At 37.1% G+C, this 20,007-nt stretch overlaps 1 protein-coding gene across 1 annotated transcript in view; it reads left to right on the forward strand.

The window, feature by feature from the left end:
* The window catches only part of RASA2 (RAS p21 protein activator 2), a 196,257-nt gene that overhangs the window by 86,545 nt on the left and 89,705 nt on the right, over positions 1-20,007 (forward strand). Inside the window, exons 6-7 of the mRNA XM_007947529.2 lie at positions 16,886-16,969; positions 18,679-18,751. Coding sequence (XP_007945720.1) covers positions 16,886-16,969; positions 18,679-18,751 — 157 coding nt within the window. The remainder of the gene's footprint in view (positions 1-16,885; positions 16,970-18,678; positions 18,752-20,007) is intronic.

Raw genomic sequence — 20,007 nt, forward strand, 5'->3', positions numbered from 1 at the left:
CCTCAGTTGCTCATAGCAAATCCCACCTTGGAGTTTACAAAGACTTATGGGTAGAAAAGCCACACTAAGTAATTTACTACACCACACTCCTTTAAATCCCTTTCTCCTCCCTTGTTTAAAGTGTCTTACATAATTCCACTACAAAAATTGAGAACCATATCAAACAGTGCTGAGATTTTGCCTCAGTTGTCTAAAACCATTTAGAAAAGTCAAGAGAAGGAAAATCTATTGTATTAGCATATTGTTTTTTTTTCTTTCTCAATATTTTCTTCTTTCCTGACGTTTCAAGATTCCTTCTGTTACCATTTCCTACCTTTTTAGAGAATTTTCTCTAACCATTCTTTTAGGGTACATCTGTAGGTGCACATTTTCATAGTTCCCTTCATCAGAGAGTATCTTATTTTTCCTTCATTCCTGAAGGATATTTTCACTGAATATAGATTCTGGGTTGATTTTTTTTTTTTTTAAGTTACTTCCTTCTGACCTCCATGATTTGTGATGAAAAGTTCACTGTGGTTCAAATTATTTTTCTTACAGGTAATATGTTACGCTTTTGAAACTTTTTTTGTTTGTCTTTAGTTTTCTATGTGTTTAAGTGTGACTGTGTGTTTAAGTGACTGTGATATGTCTTGATATGTATTTCTTTGAATTTTTCTTGTTTAGGGTTTGCTTAACTTCTTTTTTTTTTTTTTTAGGATAAAATTTTTTATTTCACCATCTTTTCCATGTTTCCTGGGTTCCATAGAGATCATACAGTTAATATGAAATTATTATTATTAGCTTCAAAGATTGTTGTAAATACATTATTGATTATTTAAATTGTTACACAGGTAAACTTTTTAGAAACTACATCTTTTTAAGGCATGATATACTTCATTTTTATTCACAGTAAGAATACATGCAGCTCTTAATCATGTGCCAGGTGTACGTTGTTATGTGCTGTCTATTCAATTTGTACTCATAGTGACCCTATAGAACAGAGTAGAACTGTCCCATAGTGTTTCCAAAGCAGTAATTTCTACATAAGCAGACCGCCTCATCTTTCTCCCATGGAGTGGCTGGTAGATTTGAACCTTTGACCTTTAAGTTAGTGGCTGAGCACTTAACCATTTTGCCAATGCCAATTAAGTGTTAACTATTGTACTATCTCTTTCTTGGATAATTTCAATGACATTTCAGTTGATGCGGTTCTGTCTTTCCCATCAGTTAGCCTATTCTTTAAGTGCCAGGCCTAGAAGCTTTCTGTCAAATAGTACCTGCTGAGTGAATTGATGAGTGAATAAAGAATGTCACCTCTTTGCTCTTAAACTTTCAGTGGAGTTTTAGTTCACTTAGAATAAAAGCCAAATTTATTTCAAAGGTTTACAGGCTTGTATGTGGTCTGTAACATCTTCTAGTCTGTTTTTCTGACTTCATCAATGACTCCTGTCACCCTTGCTTCTCCTGCTCAGCCACAAGGCCCCTGCTTGTCCTTGCATATGTAATTGCTTAACTTCTTGAATCAGTACATTTACGTCTTTTGCCAAATTACAGCCATTATTTCTTTGAATACTTTCTCAACCCCTCCATCTTTCTCCTCTTCTTTCAGAACTCCAATCGCACCAATGTCAGATCTTCTGATAGAGTTTCACAGGTCCTTGAGGCTCTGTTCTTTTCTTTTCTTTTTTTTTTTTTTTTTATGTCTGTTTCCCATTTGTTGTTCATATTAGACAATTTCTACCATTTAAACTTTAAATTCACAGATTACCTCTGTCCTCTCAATTCTGCTGTTGAGCTCATCTATTGAATTTTTTATTTTGATTATTTTCAAGTTTAAAAATTTCCATTTGGTTTATCTTTTTGTGTTCTATTTCTTTGCTGAAACTTTCTATTTTCATTTGTTTTAACTTTGTAATTGCTCATTGAATCATTTTATTATGGCAGCTTTATCATTTTTATGATAATTCTAACATCTGTGTCATCTCAGTATTGACATCTGTTGATCTTTTCTCATTTAAGTTAATTTTTTTCTAGCTCTTGGTACAAATGATTTTTTATTACATCTGGGACATTTTGGATATTATGGGACTCTGGATTTTATTTAAATCTTCTCTTTTAGTTGGCCTCTTCTGACACTGTGCTACTAAGGAAAAAAGGTGCCTCTTTTTCACTGCCAAGTGGAAGTCCAGGCTTCCCATGTGATCCTGCTGATTCCCTTGGGGAAAGTAGCTTGTTACAGTGTGATGAGGGTAGAATCCTAGGCTTCTTACTCAGTCTTTGCTGATGGGGGTGATGGGGAGCCATAGTTTTTTTTCATGATGTTTAGTTTGATTATGGTGGTATTGTCTTAAGAGTTTCTGTCTTGTTAGACTGCTCATTTCTTGGCCTTTTGGCTAGAGAATGTTGGGTTTTCTTGGGAATTTAGTCTACTCTCTGGTATTTCTGGGTTGCTGGCTTCTCTGGCACTCAGTCCAGGATATACGAAACAAAAAGAAAGCCTTGAGAATTCACTGCTGTGTCTTTGTTTGAGTTCTGGGGTCTCTAGTCACTTTTCCTTCTCTCCGTTTTTCAGAGTCTTCTTGTGTTTTTTTTATATATGACATCCAGAGTGTTTAGCTCTGCTAGGTGGGAAGGCCACCACGTGCATCTATCAGTTTGTCGTAGTGTGGTGGCTGGCATGTTGCTGTGAGGCTGGAGGCTATGCCACCAGTATTTGAAATACCAGCAGGATCATTCATAGGGGACAGGTTTCAGCAGAGCTTCCAGAGTAAGATAGACTTGGAAGAAGGAAGGGGCTGTCCAATTCTCAAAGAAGTGGCCAGTGAAAATTTTATAAATATCAGTGAAACACTGTCGATATATTACTGGAGAACTTTATGAATAGCCCTGAAACATTGTCTGATATAGTACAGGGGGTAGAACTGCCTCCTCAAAGTAGAGTCACCCGTAATGATGTGGGTGAAGTAAAGCTTTTGGGACCTCCATTTGCTGATGTGATATGACTCAAAATGGGAAGAAACATCTGCAAACATCCAGTAAGAATTGGAATGTGGAATGTATGAAGTATGACTCTAGGAAAATTGAAACTTATCAAAAATGAAATGGAACACATAAAATTGATATCCTAGGCATTAGTGAGCTGAAATGGGCTGGTTTGGGCCATCTTGAATGAGATAAACATGTGATCTACTATGCTGGGAATGACAGATTTAAGAGGCATGGCATGGCATTCATCTTCACAAAAAGTGTTTCAAGATCAATCCTGAAGTACAGTGCTGTCATCGATAGAATAACACCTGCAAGGAAGACCAGCTAATACTACTGTTCAAATTTATACACCAACCACCAAAGCTAAAGATGAGAAAATTGAATATTTTTACCAACTTATGTGGCCTGAAATTGACCAAACATGTAGTCAAGATGTATTGATTTTTACTGGTGATTGGAATATGAAAGTTGGAAACAAAGAAGAATGCCTGGTTGTTGGAAAATATGGCCTTGGTGATAGAAATGATGCCAGAGATCTCATGATAGAATTTTGCAAGACCAACGACTTATTCATTGAAAATACCTTTTCAGGTAACATAAATAGTGGCTTTACACTTGGACCTCACCACATGGAATACACAGAAATCAGATTGACTAATCTGTGAAAAGAGGTGATGGAAAGCTCAATATCTTCAGTCAGAACAAGACCAGGAGCTGACTATGGAATGGACCATCAATTGCTCATATGCAAGTTCACGTTGAAGCTGAAGACAATAAAGACAAGCCCATGAAAGCCAAAATAAGACTTTGATTATATCCCACCTGAATTTAGAGACCATCTGAAGAATAGAGTTACACATTGAACACCAGTGACAAAAAGAAAAAAAACAACAGACAAATTGTGGGATGACATCAGGAGCATACATGAAGAAAGCAAAAGGTCATTAAAAAGACAGGAAAGAAAGGAAAGGCAAAAATGGATGTCAGAAGAGACTCTGAAACTTGCTCTTGAACGGAGAATAATTAGAGCAAATGGAAGAAATAACAAGATAAAAAAGCTGAAGAGAAGATTTCAAAGAGCAGCCCCAGAAAACAAAGTCAGTTATTATAATGACACGTACAAAGACCTCAAGTTAGAAAACCAAAACGAAGAAAACACTCAACATTTCTCAAGCCAAAAGAACTGGAAAAAAAAAAATCAAGCCTCAAGATGCAATATTGAACGATTCTCTGGGCACAACATTGAATGATGCAGGAAACATCAAAAGAAGATGGAAAGAGTCACTGTCCCAAGAAGAATTGGTTGATGTTACTCCATTTCAGGAGGTGGCATATGGTCAAGAACCAGTGATACTGAAAGAAGAAGTGGAAGCTGCACTGAAGGATATGGGGAAAAAACAAGGCTCCTGGAAGTGACGAAATTCCCATTGAGATGTTTCAACAAATGGATGCCACTCTGTAGGCCCTTACTAATCTATGCCAAGAAATTAGGAAGATAGCCACCTGACCAACTGACTAGAACAGATCCATATTTGTACCCATTCCAAAGAAAGGTGATCCAACAGAATGTGGAAACTATCAAACAATATCATTAGTACCATAAAACTCACTTCTCGGTGGTATCTCTACAGAAGTAGATTGCCCGTTCTTCCTTCTGAGGAGTGGCTGGTGGGTTTGAACTGCTAGCCTTCTGGTTAGCAGCCATATGCCTTAGGCACTACACCTAAGCTCCCATTAATACCACACACAAGTTAAATTTTGCTGAACATAATTAAAAAATGTTTGCAGTAGTACATGACCAGGAACTTCCAGAAATGCAAACTGGATTCAGAAGAGGACATGGAACGAGGGATATCATTGCTAATGTCCATGGCTGAGAGCAAAGAATACCAGAAATTGCTTGTGTTTTATGCACTGTTCAAAAACATTTGACCATGTGGATCATAACAAATTATGGATAACACTGAGAAGAATGGGAATTCCAGAACATTTGATTGTGCTCATGAGAACCTGTACATAGATCAGGAGGCTGTTCTTCAAACAGAACATGGGGATACTGCGTGGCTTAAAATCAGGAAGGGAGTGCGTCAGGGTTGTATCCTTTCACCATAATTATTCAATCTGTATGCTGAGCAAATAATCTGAGAAACTGGACTGTATGAAGAACACGGTATCAGGAATGGAGAAAGGCTCATTAACAACCTGTAATATGCAGACAACCCAACCTTGCTTGTTGAAAGTAAAAATGACTTGAAGCGGTTACTGATGAAGATTAAAGATTACAGTCTGCACTATGGATTACATCTCAATATAAACAAAGCGAAAATCCTCATGATAAATAGAGAAAAGATTGAAGTTGTTAAAGATTTCATATTACTTGGTTCCACAATTGACACTAATGGAATCAACAGTCAGGAAATCAGATGACTTATTGCACTGGGCAAATCTGCTGCAAAAGACCTCTTTAAAGTCCTGAAGAGCAAAGATGTCTCTTTGAAGACTAAGGTGAGGCTAACTCAAGCCATGGTATTTTCAGTAGCCTCATATGCATGTGAAATCTGGACGAAGAATAAGGAAGACTGAAGAAGAGTTGATGCTTTTGAGTTGTGGTTTGGTGAAGAATACTGAAAGTACCATGGACTGCCAGAAAAACTAACAAGTCTGTCCTGGAAAAGGTACAGCCCGAATGCTTCTTGGAAACGAGAATGGCCATACTTCATCTCACATACTTAATCATCTTGTCAGAAGGGACCATTCTCTGGAGATGATACCATGCTTGGTAAGGTGAAGGGTTAGTGAAAAGGGAAGGCCTTCAATGAGATTGTTTGACACAGTAGGTGCAACGATGGGCTCAGGTATAGCAAGGATTGTGAGGCTGGCACAGGACTGGGCAGTGTTTCGTTCTGTTGTACATAGGGTCACTATGTACCCTATATACCTAGTGTACAGGTATGTAGTCAGAGCCAACTTGAGGGCACCTAGCAACAACAGGGAAGGATAGGGAGGTGTGCATGACCAGTTCGTGACCAGGAACTTCCAGAAATGCAAACTGCAGAAATGCAAAAAGAGGACATGGAACGAGGGATATCATTGCTAATGTCCATGGCTGAGAGCAAAGAATACCAGAAATTGCTTGTGTTTTATGCACTGTTCAAAAGCATTTGACCATGTGGATCATAACAAATTATGGATAATACTGAGAAGAATGGGAATTCCAGAACAGTAGCATCTTATCCTAGACCTAGAAGCAGTTCATTTCTTTTTATTCATGGATATTACTCCATTGTGTGAAATTTACTTATCTGTTTACCAGTTAATAGATATTTGGAATGTTTCCAGTTTTTAACTATTACAAATAAGACTGTTAAAAACATTCATGAACACGTCTTTATATGGTCATATATTAGTCTATATCCTTTTCTTCCCCCTTTCCTTTTTCTTTTTTCTTAAGTGTCTGCTGTCCATTCTCATTAACTTGCAGCAACAGAACTCCATTGGTAGCTTTGTGGAATTTATTGTTCATTTCTCAAGTTTACAGATATTTTGAAGTTTGTGATAATCTTTGTTTTCCAGTAATGCTGAAGGCATGGTTTGATATGTGGTTTTCTTCATGCTGATTATTGAATTTAAAGTATTTGGAAATGATGTGTTGAGAGGTTCATATCCTAGTGTTGTTTTTATCTTTCAGTCTTAGTAGCTCCCAACTGTGACATTTCTTAAACTTCAGCAAGAACTCCATCCATTGATCTTAACCGTGTTGTTATGCTCTCCTATTTTTACTTCCCTGTTCTTCTTCTTCTGTGATCTGCAACTGTAATATTTTCTTGCAAGTTCCCTAACCTTCTCTGCTCTTCTTTTCATTCTTATATTATCTGAAAAACTCTAATATGAATTAATGCAACCTCTTCTGCATTTGTTCTGCACCTGAACATTGCTAGAGAAAATCACACAGACTTTAATTCATGATCACAGACATTGTGGGTACTTACAACTGCCCTTGAGTTTTTATTGTACTTCTCTAGTATACTGTTCTGGTTACCTAGTGCTGCTCTGACAAGAATATACCACAAATGGGATAGCTTGAATAAACAGAAATTTATTCTCTTACAGTTGGGGAGGCTAGAAGTCTGAGTTTGAAGTGCCAGGCTCTAGGGACTGTGTGAAAGCCCCTTGACCTTGGGCTTCAGCTCTGCATCTTGGTCCCAGTCCACTGAAACTAAAGGCATCTCTTCACTCAGGCAGCTACTGACTACTGAGGCTCAAGGTTGACAAATAAAATGGCACGGTCCCGATGTTACCAGACAACACGGCAGGCCATTAATTCAAGTCCATTTTAAGTCCCAAGGTCGGCAGAGCATGGCAGGCTGCTGAACAATGACACAGCTACATGCAGGGTTCAGGTGTGCCATAAGCTAGAGTCCATTTCCAAAGTTGTTTCTTATATACAGGAAGCAGACCACATACCCAAAGCAGCTACTCAGCTGCTCCAATAGATTCCACCATGGAGTTAATTACCAGTCTCACCATGGGGAATAACTACATTCAGCTGCCTAGCCACTCAACCAGGCCCAGCCAAGTTGACACATAAATGTTACCACCTCATATACCTACTAGATTCTCCATCATGACAGTATAGAAATTGGTCACATCTTCCTGAATCCAAATCTACAAACCTGTATTTACATCCATATTTTTGTCCTTATGTTTTGTTAGAGGGGCTGTTCTCTTGTTAGAGGCCAGTTATCCACATAAGCCCTGGATTCCATTCATTTATCTTGTTCAAGAAATTTGGTCCTTCAGTTATCTCTTTTCTCTCCAGTGTCATCAGCCCTACCCTCTCTCATCAGTATATAAATATGTGGCAGGATCTCCCATCCTGAAAGGCATGCCTCTCCAGACCTAATTTTCACCCTCACAGCTACTGTCACCTTTTCTGTGCTGTCCTCTGAAGACAGACTTCTCAAACACACAAAAAAAACATGTGCACACACTAGCTCTGTCTATTTATATTTATTTTTTCTTAAATTTTTTTTGTGATTTTGGTGAAAGTTTACAGAGCAAATTCGTTTTTTATTCAGTAGTTTGGTTCATACACATTTTGTTTCATGACATTGATTGCAATACCCACAATCTGACAGCTTTCTTCCTATTTCCTCCCTGTGGTTACTTTTTTCCGTGTCCTTTCTATGCATTTCTGCCTTCTGAACTTTGTTTGCTACCCTTCTGCCTTCTGATCTATAGTTGATTGTTCTAAGGAGTGCACCTCCCTGGTATGATTGTTCACTCAGTAGGCCTGTCTATTGTTTGGCTGAAGCCATGGGAATAAATTCAGTGTCAGGCCCAAGGGTGTCTAGGGCGCATAGTCTTCCGGGGTTTCACCAGTCTATATCAGAAGAGTAAGCTGGATTTTTTTTTTTTTTTTTTAGTTTTGTTCCACCTTTTTCTCCCACCCTGTTCAGGATCTCCAATTTTGATCCCTTTCTGATTGGTTAACAGTGGTAGCAGGGCACCACCTAGTCTCAAGGTTGTGTAGGCTGAGGTTTACATGGTCCACTAGTCCCTTGGACTAATTGTTTCCATGCATCTTTGATTTTCTTCCCTCTTTCTTTGCTCCACATGAGGAGAAACTAGTAATTGTACCTTAGATGGCCTCTCACAATGTTTTAAGACCCCAGTCACTACTCAAAAAAGTAGGATGTAGAACTGTATTTTTGTGTAGTATGTTATGCCAGTTGAGACAAATTCTGGTTAAGTGTCTAAAAAGCAGTGTTACCCCACAGTGAGTACACTTAGCTCTCAGATCTTGGTATCTAAATACCATTCTCCAGTGGCATTTAGCACTGTCCGGTAGATTTTTCTTTGATGATAGAAATGTTTTATATTTTTACTTGATAGCCACTAGGCATGTGTGGCTACTGAAAACTTGAAATACAGCTAGTGTGACTAAGGAATTGAATTTTAACTTTTTTTTTTAATACTGTTTTCAGTGAAGGTTTACACAGCAATTTAGGTTCTTATTCAACAATTTCTACACCATTTGCTCAGTGGACATTGGTTACATTCTTCACAGTGTGTGAATATTCTCAATATTGCTGCTTGTTCTAGTTTCCCTGCCCCCTTACCTTCTCATCTGTGTTTTAAAGTAGTTGTTGACTGTTTGATCTCATATAGATGGTTTCTTAAAAGAGCACAGTACTCACAGGAGCTATTCTTTATTTCATAAGCCAATCTGTTATTTAGCTAAAAGATGTTTGTGGGCTAATTTCCTTTCAGGTATCTCAGGGCATTAGTCTTGGGGAGTCCTCCTGTCTCAACCAGTTCAGTAAGTCTGGTTGGTTGGTTGGTTTTTAAAAGCAGTTTAAGTTATGTTCCATATTTTTCTCCATTCTATCAGTGTCCATCTACTGTGCCCCTGATCAGAAGGGTCAGTGGTGGTAACCAGGCACCATCTAGTTGTTCTTCTCAGGGTAGATTAGGCCAAGGTTTGTGTAGACTATTAGTCTTGTAGACTAGTTTCTTTATAAGTCATTGGTTTCTTTCTTTCTCATTTGTTCCAGACAGAAATTAATTTTGTTTAGTTTTAGTTAATTTAAATATCAGTGTGTGGCTAATGACTACATTATTAGACAATGCAGCTCCAGTTTAAAAAAAAAAAAAAAAAGCCTGGGCTCCTGGGAGCAGTGACTATTTTCAGCACTTGAGCAGGGAAAATATAAGATGATAAGGTGAGCCTGGAACATCTTGTAAAGTCAGAAAGTAAGAAAATATTCAAGAAATAATGAATCTCAAGGCATTGTAATGAGTTAAATAAGTTAATCACAAAAGGATAAATTGTATGACTTTATTTATATTAAAAAAAAAAAAAAAAGATCAGAAAAATGTATGGAAACCAAAGTTTATTTATTAGTGGTTACCTGGGGCAGGAGGGGTGAAGGGGAATTTTTTCTCATAGAGTACTGAGTTTTGGTTTGCAATAATGGAAAAATAGCATTGATTCATGGTAGGGTTGCAAAATCATTCAGTATATTGCTCTCAATAAGTTTTATACCTGTGAAAAGTTGAATTGGCAAAAGTTGTATGATAGGTATATTTGTGACAACAACAACAAAATAAAATAAAACAAGAGAAGCTACCAAGACTGCTTACATACAGACAAACACTTCATAGGATTTTCCTTGGTTTGGAAGATTAGGTTCATTATTGCATGGGACATCCCAGTTAATAGGCCTAAGAACGTGTTTAGTGCTTCTGTTCTGCTTCCTACTTTGTTGTGCAGTGCCTGGGATCTTAAAAGCTTGCAGGCAGTCATTCAAGGCACAGGAGTTGGTCTTTGTTCACCTGGAGCAACAGAGGAAGGAGAGTCAGGACTAGGAGGAGAAAATGAAATGTGTGGTTAATTGCTTCCATGAGTAACTGCTTCATTTGCCATGATACTAGAAGAACTGAATGGCACCCAGCTACCATTCCTGACCATTTTGATCAAAGATTCTATTGAATGCCAGACATTGTGAGTTGCTGATCAAAAAGGAGGAAATACAAAACAGAATTTGAAGTTTTCATGGACTCTAGACTTTCTGGAGCCATAGAGGCTAGATGTGCCAATGAAATGATTGCCCCACGATAGTCTTCCAACCTTAAACCAAAAATATCCCCTGAAGTCTCCTTAAAACCAAATAATAGTTTATCTTAACTAGTAAAGAATATCTTCCTTGAGTATTACATGGTTTTTTAAGAACTATCTATATAGTGGCACTGAGGAAAAGAAATATATAGAGAGGTACGTGGGAAGTACAGACAACAAAGATGAACCCTTTTGCACATATAGTATAGCGTGGTCAGTGAAGGCAAACACGGGTATATGGGTGGATAGATGGGTGGACAGGCTGAAATATTAGGTATGTATATGAAATGGAGAGTGCACCCAAGAACATGTATAGGGTTGGCAGAAAGTGGTCCAATAACTTTATGTATATGATCCGAATTCCCAGGTGTATAATGGGGCTGACAAGGGGCAAGGTTGTAGTCACTGCTTGGTCACAGCCAGGTACCCAGAGGGAACGAGTAGTTGAACCTGTGGGCTCGGGACCATAGTCACAGAGGACATCAAGCTCAATTGGCATAACATACTATGCAGAACATTGTTCCACCTCCTACTGTGGCGAGTAGCGACTGAGATCTTAAAAGCTTGCAAGCTGCCATCTAGATGCCACAATGGGTCTCTCCTCATCCATAGCCAAGAAGAATGAAGAAAACCAAAATTCATGGAAACAATCAGTCCTAGAAACTGGTACAGCATCCAATCTGGAGCCTATACAACTATGAGACCAGAAGAAATAGATGGTGCTCGGCTACTATTGTCAACCACTTGGAAGAGGATCTTTGTAGGAGATCTTGGATAGACAGGGAGAACAATGTGGAACAAAACTCAAAATCATTTGGGAAAAGGAAAAAAAAAAAAAAGTGGGGAACAGGTTTGCGGGCCCGAGGGAGCCTGGTGGAACCACTGAGACTATGGCCCCTAGCTGCCCTTCAAGTCTGGAATTGAACACACACCTGTGGCTTCCAGCCAAACAATAGACAAGCATATCAGTTGAGCATTTTCCTGAGGTAGATACACTCCTTGGAGAGAACAAGCATGAGAGAAAGAAGGGCTGTTCAGGCACAGAGAGACAGGGTAGGAGTGCATGGAGAGATGGACACAGGGAAGAGGTAACTATTGGGAGGAAGTGGGAGGGGAGATGTTGCATTGTACTAAATTGTGGTCAATGTCATGAGACAAAGTGTATGTGAACTGCTGTATGGAAAGTGTATTTGCCCTGGAAATTTTCACCCAAATCACAATAAAATAAAATAACTATCTATATGACCCCAGACTATGACCTTTTGTCACCCTTCAAGCCTGGGACTGAAATTCACCCCCATGGCTCAACTTTCAGCGAAACAGCAGACAAGTCTATAAAGTGAGAAGTAACACCAGGGAGGTACACATCCCTTAAAACAATCATATGAGATCAAAAGGGCAGCACTTGCCCAGGAAAAAAAGCTCAGAAGGAAAAAAGGGTTAGGCAGGAAAGCCAAATAGAAATGGTAGACACAAAGGAGGAAATGGCATGAGTGCTATATGTTGTGGGGATTGCAGTCAGTGTCTCACACACACACACACACACAAAGTATGAATCGTTGAATGGAAAACCAGTTTGCACTGTATAAACGTTCACCCAAATCACTATAAAAAGTTAAAAAAAAAAAAAAGGATCTTTCTGTATGAAATCAAATTGACAACAGCAGTTCTAAAGATTAGATAGGAAACTTACAGGACAGTGAGTTTATACTAATAGGGGAGGAACAGCTCAGAAAAGGAGAATGAGAATGGTTTTACAATTTGAAGAATGTAATGAATGTCATTGAGGTGTCTGTAGAAATTGTTAAATTCTCAACAACAAAAATTATTTTAAAAAGAAAGAAGGAACAGTTATAAGAAAGACATAACAATACTAAAAGTGAATGCATCTTAAAAAGAATTTCAAAATACAAAAGAAATAGAGAAAATAGAAAAATCCATAATCAAACAAGAATTTTAACAGTTTTCTTAGTAATTAAAAAAACTCTATAGAGGAAATCTAGTAGACATACAGAAATTATTATTATTGTTCTCTCTCTCTTTTTGTTTTGTTTTAATTGTGATTTGGGTGAAAGTTTACAGAGCAAATTCACTTTCCATACAGCAGTTCACATACACTTTGTCTCATGACATTGACTACAATTTACCACAAATACAACAGCTCCCCTCCCACTTCCTCTCGATAGTTACCTCTTCTCTGTGTCCATCCCTCCATGCACTCCTGCCCATACTGAAATTATTTTCCACATTGATTTGACTGAATTGACATTTTTAGAGTATTATACCTAACAACATGATTTAAAGCTATCTGTCCAAGAAAAAGGAATACATGTATCTGCAAGACTTGAAAAGAATAGCAGCTTTATTCACAGTAGCCAAAAATTGAGAATATAGCAAATAAGCAATGACAGTAAAATGGTAAAATAGGGTACATTCATATAATAAAATGGTTCTAAACAATAAAAGAGCATTAAAAAAAAGATTTTTTCTTTATGACTGATTATAAGCAATTTGATCATGCTGTTACTTGAGTTTGTGTGTGTGTGTTTTATGTTTCTATGCTTAGGGTTCATTGTGGGATTTAGTTTCCATCAAATTTGGACATGCTGTGTATTTTAAGCCCTTCCACAAGTCTGTTTAATTTTTTTTTAACCTTTTTCCTCTGTATTTTGGGTATGTATCTGTTGCCATATCTTTATGTTTACTGATCTTTTCTTCTATTGTGTCTGATTTTCTATTAATCCCATCCAGTGTGTTTTTCTATCAGACCTTGAATTTTTATCACTAGATTTTCACTTTTTCATATCTTCTGTGTTTCTACTGAACATGAAATACAGTTAACAACTTTTCAAGTGTTCTTGTCTGCTAATTCTGTACTCTGTTCTCTTTCTGTTGATTTTTCTTTTCACTATGCATATTATTTTCTTGCTTCTTTGCATTCCAGGTTGTGGTGTTTGTTTGGTTTGGTTTTTTTGAATGCCAGACATTTTGAGTTGCTGAATATTTTCATATTCCTATAAACATTCTTGAGCTTTGTTCAGGGCTCAGTTACTAGGAAACAATTTGATTCTTTTGTGGCTTGCTTGTAACGTTCTTTAGATGGGACAAGAGCAGCCTTTAATCTAGGTTTTACATTTTGCCACTGCTGAAGCAGCAGCTATGAATCACCAGGTTTTCCACTGTGGCTGCTGGGGACAGGAACCATTGCCCCCCATGTGTGGACTTTGGGAATTGTTTCCTCTGCTCTTTTCAGATGATTCTTATTCCAGTCTTGGGTCAGTTCCTTACATGTAAATGCTTACGAGCTTTCAGTTGAAGACTTTAGGGAGATTGTTGCACTTTCCATAGGAATGTCTGTCTGTCTCCTTCTCTCTCTGCTTCCCTTCTGTACTCTGCTCTGGGAATTCTAGCCACTTTGACCTCCCCAATAACAGCTCTGTCTCCTCTTTCAGGGAGATCATCTAGCGGTAAGCTGGGCCCATCTTATTTATTCTCTATCTCGGGGATCACTGTTCTGCACTGCTGATTTTGTCCATATTTTAAGTTGTTTCAGGTGGGACGATAAATCCATTTCCTGTTAACTTCATCTTGGCTGGACATAGATATTAACATTTGTCTTTTATTTAGAAAAATCCAAGGAAAAGATTCAGATCAGTATATATTTTAAAGAAGTTTGGACTAAATTTATTTCCCTTTGTAATTTCTAGGTAATGTATTAATATCAAATACTTTATATGTCATAAAAAATGTATGAGATAATTCAGTAAACTAACATTATTTTTTAAACAATTGGTGTCTGCCCATCCATAGTTTATAATGTAAAATTGCTTGATTTGTCAATTAGAACAGTTACATCCTAGGCAATTAGGGAAATAATATTTTTGAATATATGTAGCAAATCAAATAATACTTGTTTAATAATATTTAACATTGGCAGAAATTATTTTTTAACTTTCTTATATTTCAAAATTAAGAGTACTTTTGATGATTTTTATAAACTTTTAGTTTATGAGCTTCATTATTTTGGTGTATGGGTATTCCTTTTTTTAATATTGTTGTTGTTATGTGCCATTGAGTCGGACCCGACTCGTAGCGACCCCTCCTTGGGTTTCCGAGGCATTATCACTACGGAATGCCCAACCTTCCTTCCGAGGAGTGGCTGGTGGGCTTGAACCGCCAGCCTTCTGGTTAGCAGTCAGATGCCTTAGGCACTACACTACCAGAGCTCCCTTAATATTTTTATTTATTTTTTATTGTGCTTTGGGTGAAAGTTTACAGAGCAAATTGATTTTCCATACAACAGTTCATACATATTTTGTTTCATAGCATTGATTGTTATCCCTTTAACAGTTCTCTTCCTACTTCTTCAGCTACCTTTTTCTTGTGTCCTTTCTTTTGCGTTCCTGTCTTCTTGAGTTATCTCCACGTGCAAATACTATCCTTCTGATCTCTCATGGTTGATTGTTCTAAGAGTGTTCCTACCTGGTGTAAATGTTCACTTTATATGCCAGTCTATTGTTTGGCTGGAAGCCACAGGAGTGAGTTCAATTCCAGGCCCAAAGGGTGAGTAGGGGCCATAGTCTTAGGGGTTTCACCAGTCTTTTTCAAACCAGTAAGCCTGGTCTTTTAGTTTGTGGGTACTCTTATGAAAGTTTTGTATAGTGTGCTGTATTTTCCTCATTTTTTAAACATCTCATAAAGCTATAATGAATAGATTTTCTGTAATACAAATTTCTCATAATTAGGGTTAACGTGATAAATTTGGTATTGCAAGGAAAGTACCACAGTATTTTCATGCAGATTAGGAATGTAAAAAGGTGCTGAATTTAAAAAAGTAGAATTTTGGTTTAGGCCTGCTTCTTAATAGTTCCATTACCTCTTCAAGCCTTACTTTGTTACTTCCTCCTATAATCTCTTTGAGCTTTACTTTTTTACTTAAAAATGGCTTGATGATACTCATCTCAAAAGCAGTCGTCAGAGTGAAATGCATTTTGTGAAAGTGTATGGTAAACTGTAACTGCTATGTGAAAACCAGGTGTCATTTTGAGGGTTAGCTTAAGAGGTGTTAAGTTTCAAACAGTAAGTACAGTGGGAAGATTTGTATGTACTTAGCCTAACATTAAAAGCTAGAAATATCATCTTGGCTTATTCTCTCTTTGGTTGTTTCAGAAATTTTTAAAATTTAATTTTATTCCCAGTTTAGTGGAAATAAGTCTATGTTACCATTTCTTTCTTTACTGGGCAGCACACCATTTGCACTTAATCTGCATAGTGATCTGTGGGTTGTGGGGAGAAATAAGGATATTGCCCAACAGTTCTGCATTTGCGCCCACATATTTCAACAAAGGGAGCTCTGGTGGCGTAGTGCCTAAGGCATTTGACTGCTTAGCAGAAGGCTGGCGATTCAAACCCACCAGTCACTCCTCGGAAGGAAGGTTGGGCAATCTACTTTCATAATGATACCGCCTCAGAAGCCCAAGGAGGGGTCGCTATGAGTTGGATCCGACTCAGTGGCAGTGAGTTTGGTTTTTTTTGGTTATTTCAACAAAGAATATTTTTCAGCAACACTAATGAGTGTCTCTTAAATATTAGGAAATGCAGACCCTTAGATATTACTAAGGTTGTGAACTCAGTAATTGTAGTGAGAAAATTTGAAGAGCATATCATTAAGTCCAATTCTTTGTTCTCTGTAAATACCAGTGATTATAATCCATTGAGTGTATTATGTGCAGTCTTGTTTTTATGATCTAAAAAATTTCCTATAGAATGGTACAGGAGCTGTTAATGAGAATCAAAATACAGTGTTAACAGAATTGTGTGAAAGTATACCTTATTGTTATGAATCAGATTGCAAGTGGAAACCACAGTTGTTTCCTTTTCTCTCATTCATGCTTTAGCAGAGGATGTGATGCCACAGAGCTGACTTGGTTTGTAGTTCACTCAGTTAAAGTTTCACTGCTTGCTTTTCCTTTTAGAAGGAAATTTTGATGTATTATGAAACTAGAAACTGTACCTTGTTGGATATTTAGGGGAGAGGGTGTTAAATATCATTTCACTGTATTATTGATTTAAGTGATTTAATACTACTGTGCCATTCCAATTTAGTGCTATTTTGTAAACATAGTGTAAGTAAATAAATGCATACATGTATACTTGTGGTCATGTGTGTGTATACACACACACACACACACAAATGCAGACACATGGGAAGTAATGTTGAACATATGTTAATTTGTATTTAAAGGTGTTTTATATTATTTAACTTGCATGTATTCATTCTCTTTTGTTCTACCTTAGCATCAAGGCGTGCCATGGGTTGCCTCTCATAAATGGACAAAGCTGTGACCCTTATGCAACAGTTTCTCTAGTGGGCCCTTCTAGGTAATGTTCATTGAATTATTACTAGATTTTTACATTCTGAAGTTTGACATAAGAATTATAAAACTAAGGTTCAAAAGAGCAAATGCTGAATAATTATCAAAACAGAAAGCAATGAATGCTTTGAAAGACAGCCTTTAGTGAATTCTGTTATACACTTGAAAACAACCAATTCCTGTTTTACAGGAAGCAAATAAGTACTGTTTCAGACCTTCCAGACTCTTAAGCTGCGAGAACAGCTTGTTTTATACTAGTTAAAATGGTTGTTAAAATACTAACTTGCCTATTTCATTCATCAGTGTTCCTACTTTCAAATATCTTAGATCTTATACAGGTAAGATCCTGATTTAATAAGTACCGGTTCAGAATAACAAGGACTCATGGAATTTGTGCTCTACAGAGAGAATTCTAAGCTGTAGACAAGTGCTAAAGTACCAGAACGTGGTGAAATGCACTGTATTATTGATTTAAATGATTTATGGTAGCTTACAAAGAAACCTACAACACATTGTAATATTTCAAAACTTTATTATGGTTTCTTTCAGGGCCTGACTGATGGGAAATTTGTGTAAAACTTGAGGGTTTAGCATCAGAAAGCAAAAAGCACTGTTATTCCTTCTACACACACATATATGCACACTCCTTTCTCCCCAATCCCGAGAAAATTGTAATAGGCCACTTTGAAAAACGTATTTTTATATATTTATATAAAATGCCTAGCACTTACTGGGTGCTCAAACAATTGCTGTTACTATTACAGATGTTTTAAAATTTAAAGGCAGATAGCTCATTCCTGTAACATTAATGCTATCAGATAGATTTTTGCCTTCATGTTAAAAATGTTCAGCCTAACAAATTTTTATAATTGGTAACTGACAGATACATTCATTAGTATAATTGTTTAGTAATATATATGTAAAAACTGTTAGTATATGAATTTGAGTTTTAAAAAGTCATTATTGTTTTTGATATTATACTATGGTTGTATAAAAGAAGTCAACATTGAGGGAGTCTAGGGGAAGACTGCACAGGGCTTGCCTATACATTTCTTTGCAACCATGTGCTGTTGTTGTTGTTGTTATGTGCTGTCGAGTCAGACCCGACTCATAGTGACCCCTCCTTGGGTTTCTGAGGCAGTATCACTACGGAAGTAGATTGCCCCGTCTTCCTTCTGAGGGAGTGGCTGGTGGGTTTGAACAGCCAGCCTTCTGGTTAGCAGTCAAGTGCCTTAGCCACTATGCATCTTCTAGTATATAATTATTTCAAAATAAAAAGTGAAAAAAATCACTGTTGGAGCTGAAGCCCAAGGAGCAAACTGAATTAAGATTGTTTTTTGTGTTCCTCAGGTATTTTCTACATAGATAAAGGTACTCCAAATATCATTGTCTTCCTTCTTATATTCTGAGTTGCTTATAATATAATGGAATGTGTTATTAAAAACTCCTGGAGAAAGTTTTGCAATCAGTCTGTTACTGTCACAGAGAGAATAATACTCAGTCTTTGCGTATATAGAATACACAATGCTTGTGTATTCTTTCATTTTAGTTTGTAGAAACACTGCAATTTTTTCACCCAAGTATTATTTAAAACTACATTCTTCCCTGAGTCATCATAACATTAAACAAAGGTCAGTTTCCCTGGTTGGAAATAGCATGTTTTATAATTGTGTGCTGTTAAGTTCTACAAGGTAAAACTCTACCACATTGGAACAGGAATGACCAAAAGAAGACAAAAGTAAAGAAGAAAACAAGCAATCCACAGTTTAATGAAATCTTTTATTTTGAGGTAACTTTTTGTTTTATATAAATATTACTAACATTGAATATTTAATACTGAATGCTAGTTAATTTCTTTTTTCAAGCCATTGCCGTGATCATCGTTTTATCAAAAGCAGTTTTGAAAGTCCGCCTCTCTATAGACAGTTGTCTTAGAGTCCTCTAGAGAAACAGAATGTGAGATACATGTGTGTTTATAGAGAGAGATTTACTTCAAGAGATTGGCTCATGTGATTGTGGGGGCTGGCAAGTTCAAAGTCCAGGACAGGCAGCAAGCTGGAGACTTTTGCAGGCTTGCACCCCAAGATTTGTAGAACAGGCAAGAAGAGTACAAAGTGGAAAGAGTGAGTTTTTCCAAAATATCTATGTATAGTCTGGAAGCAGACCATACTCTAAATTAGACCATACCTAATTCCTTTTAGATTCCTAAAAGGAATATCTCCTTTTAACTGATTAATTACTTTATATTAGATTACATTATGGAAAGTGATTACATTGTATTGTATTAGATTACATTATAGAACAGCAACTAGTCTAGTTTTTATCCAGACCACCGGAACCATAGCTTAGCCAAGGTGACATAAAATGAACTATATCTCAGTGGTCCTAATCAATAAGTATAGTAGTTATCATTATTTAACATTTTAATCTAACAAATTAGTCAGTTTTTTAGAATAAATATTGAACTTTATATTCATGTGGATTTCTTACTCTGCTGTCTGAACTAACAGGAAAAACTGTAAAATTGTAGTAGCATGAAAAGCTTGATATAATAAATTTAATTCCTAAAAGCTATTAAAATGTTTGCCCAAATTTCTCATATAAGATGAGCCCAACATGTGTTGTTTTTGCTAGCTTACGTTAATAAGGAACTACTTCAGCAACTAGGAAGCTTTGGTGGTGCAGTGGTTAAGCACCAGGCTGCTAGCCAAAAGGTCGGCGGTTCAAATCCACCAGTAGCTCTGCAGGAGAAAAGACTTGACAATCTGGTATGGTAAAGATTATAGTTTAGGAAACCCTGCCCTGCCCTGTTGAGTGGCTATGAGTTGGAATAAACAAGAAGGTACACAACAACTTCAGCAACTATGTAGCAATTAAAAATTTCTCTTCTGAAAGCAGTAGAACCATAGCCTAATGCAATGTTGTTGTTGTTGTTGTTATTTGCCATAGAGTCGGCCCCGACTCCTAGCGACCCCTCCTTGGGTTTCCGAGGCAGTTATCACTACGGAAGTAGGATTGCCCAACCTTCCTTCCGAGGAGTGGCTG

The sequence above is a fragment of the Orycteropus afer genome, unplaced genomic scaffold (assembly GCF_000298275.1).
Source record: "Orycteropus afer afer isolate SDZICR_OR568_19922 unplaced genomic scaffold, OryAfe1.0 scaffold00188, whole genome shotgun sequence".
NCBI classification, from domain to species: domain Eukaryota; kingdom Metazoa; phylum Chordata; class Mammalia; order Tubulidentata; family Orycteropodidae; genus Orycteropus; species Orycteropus afer.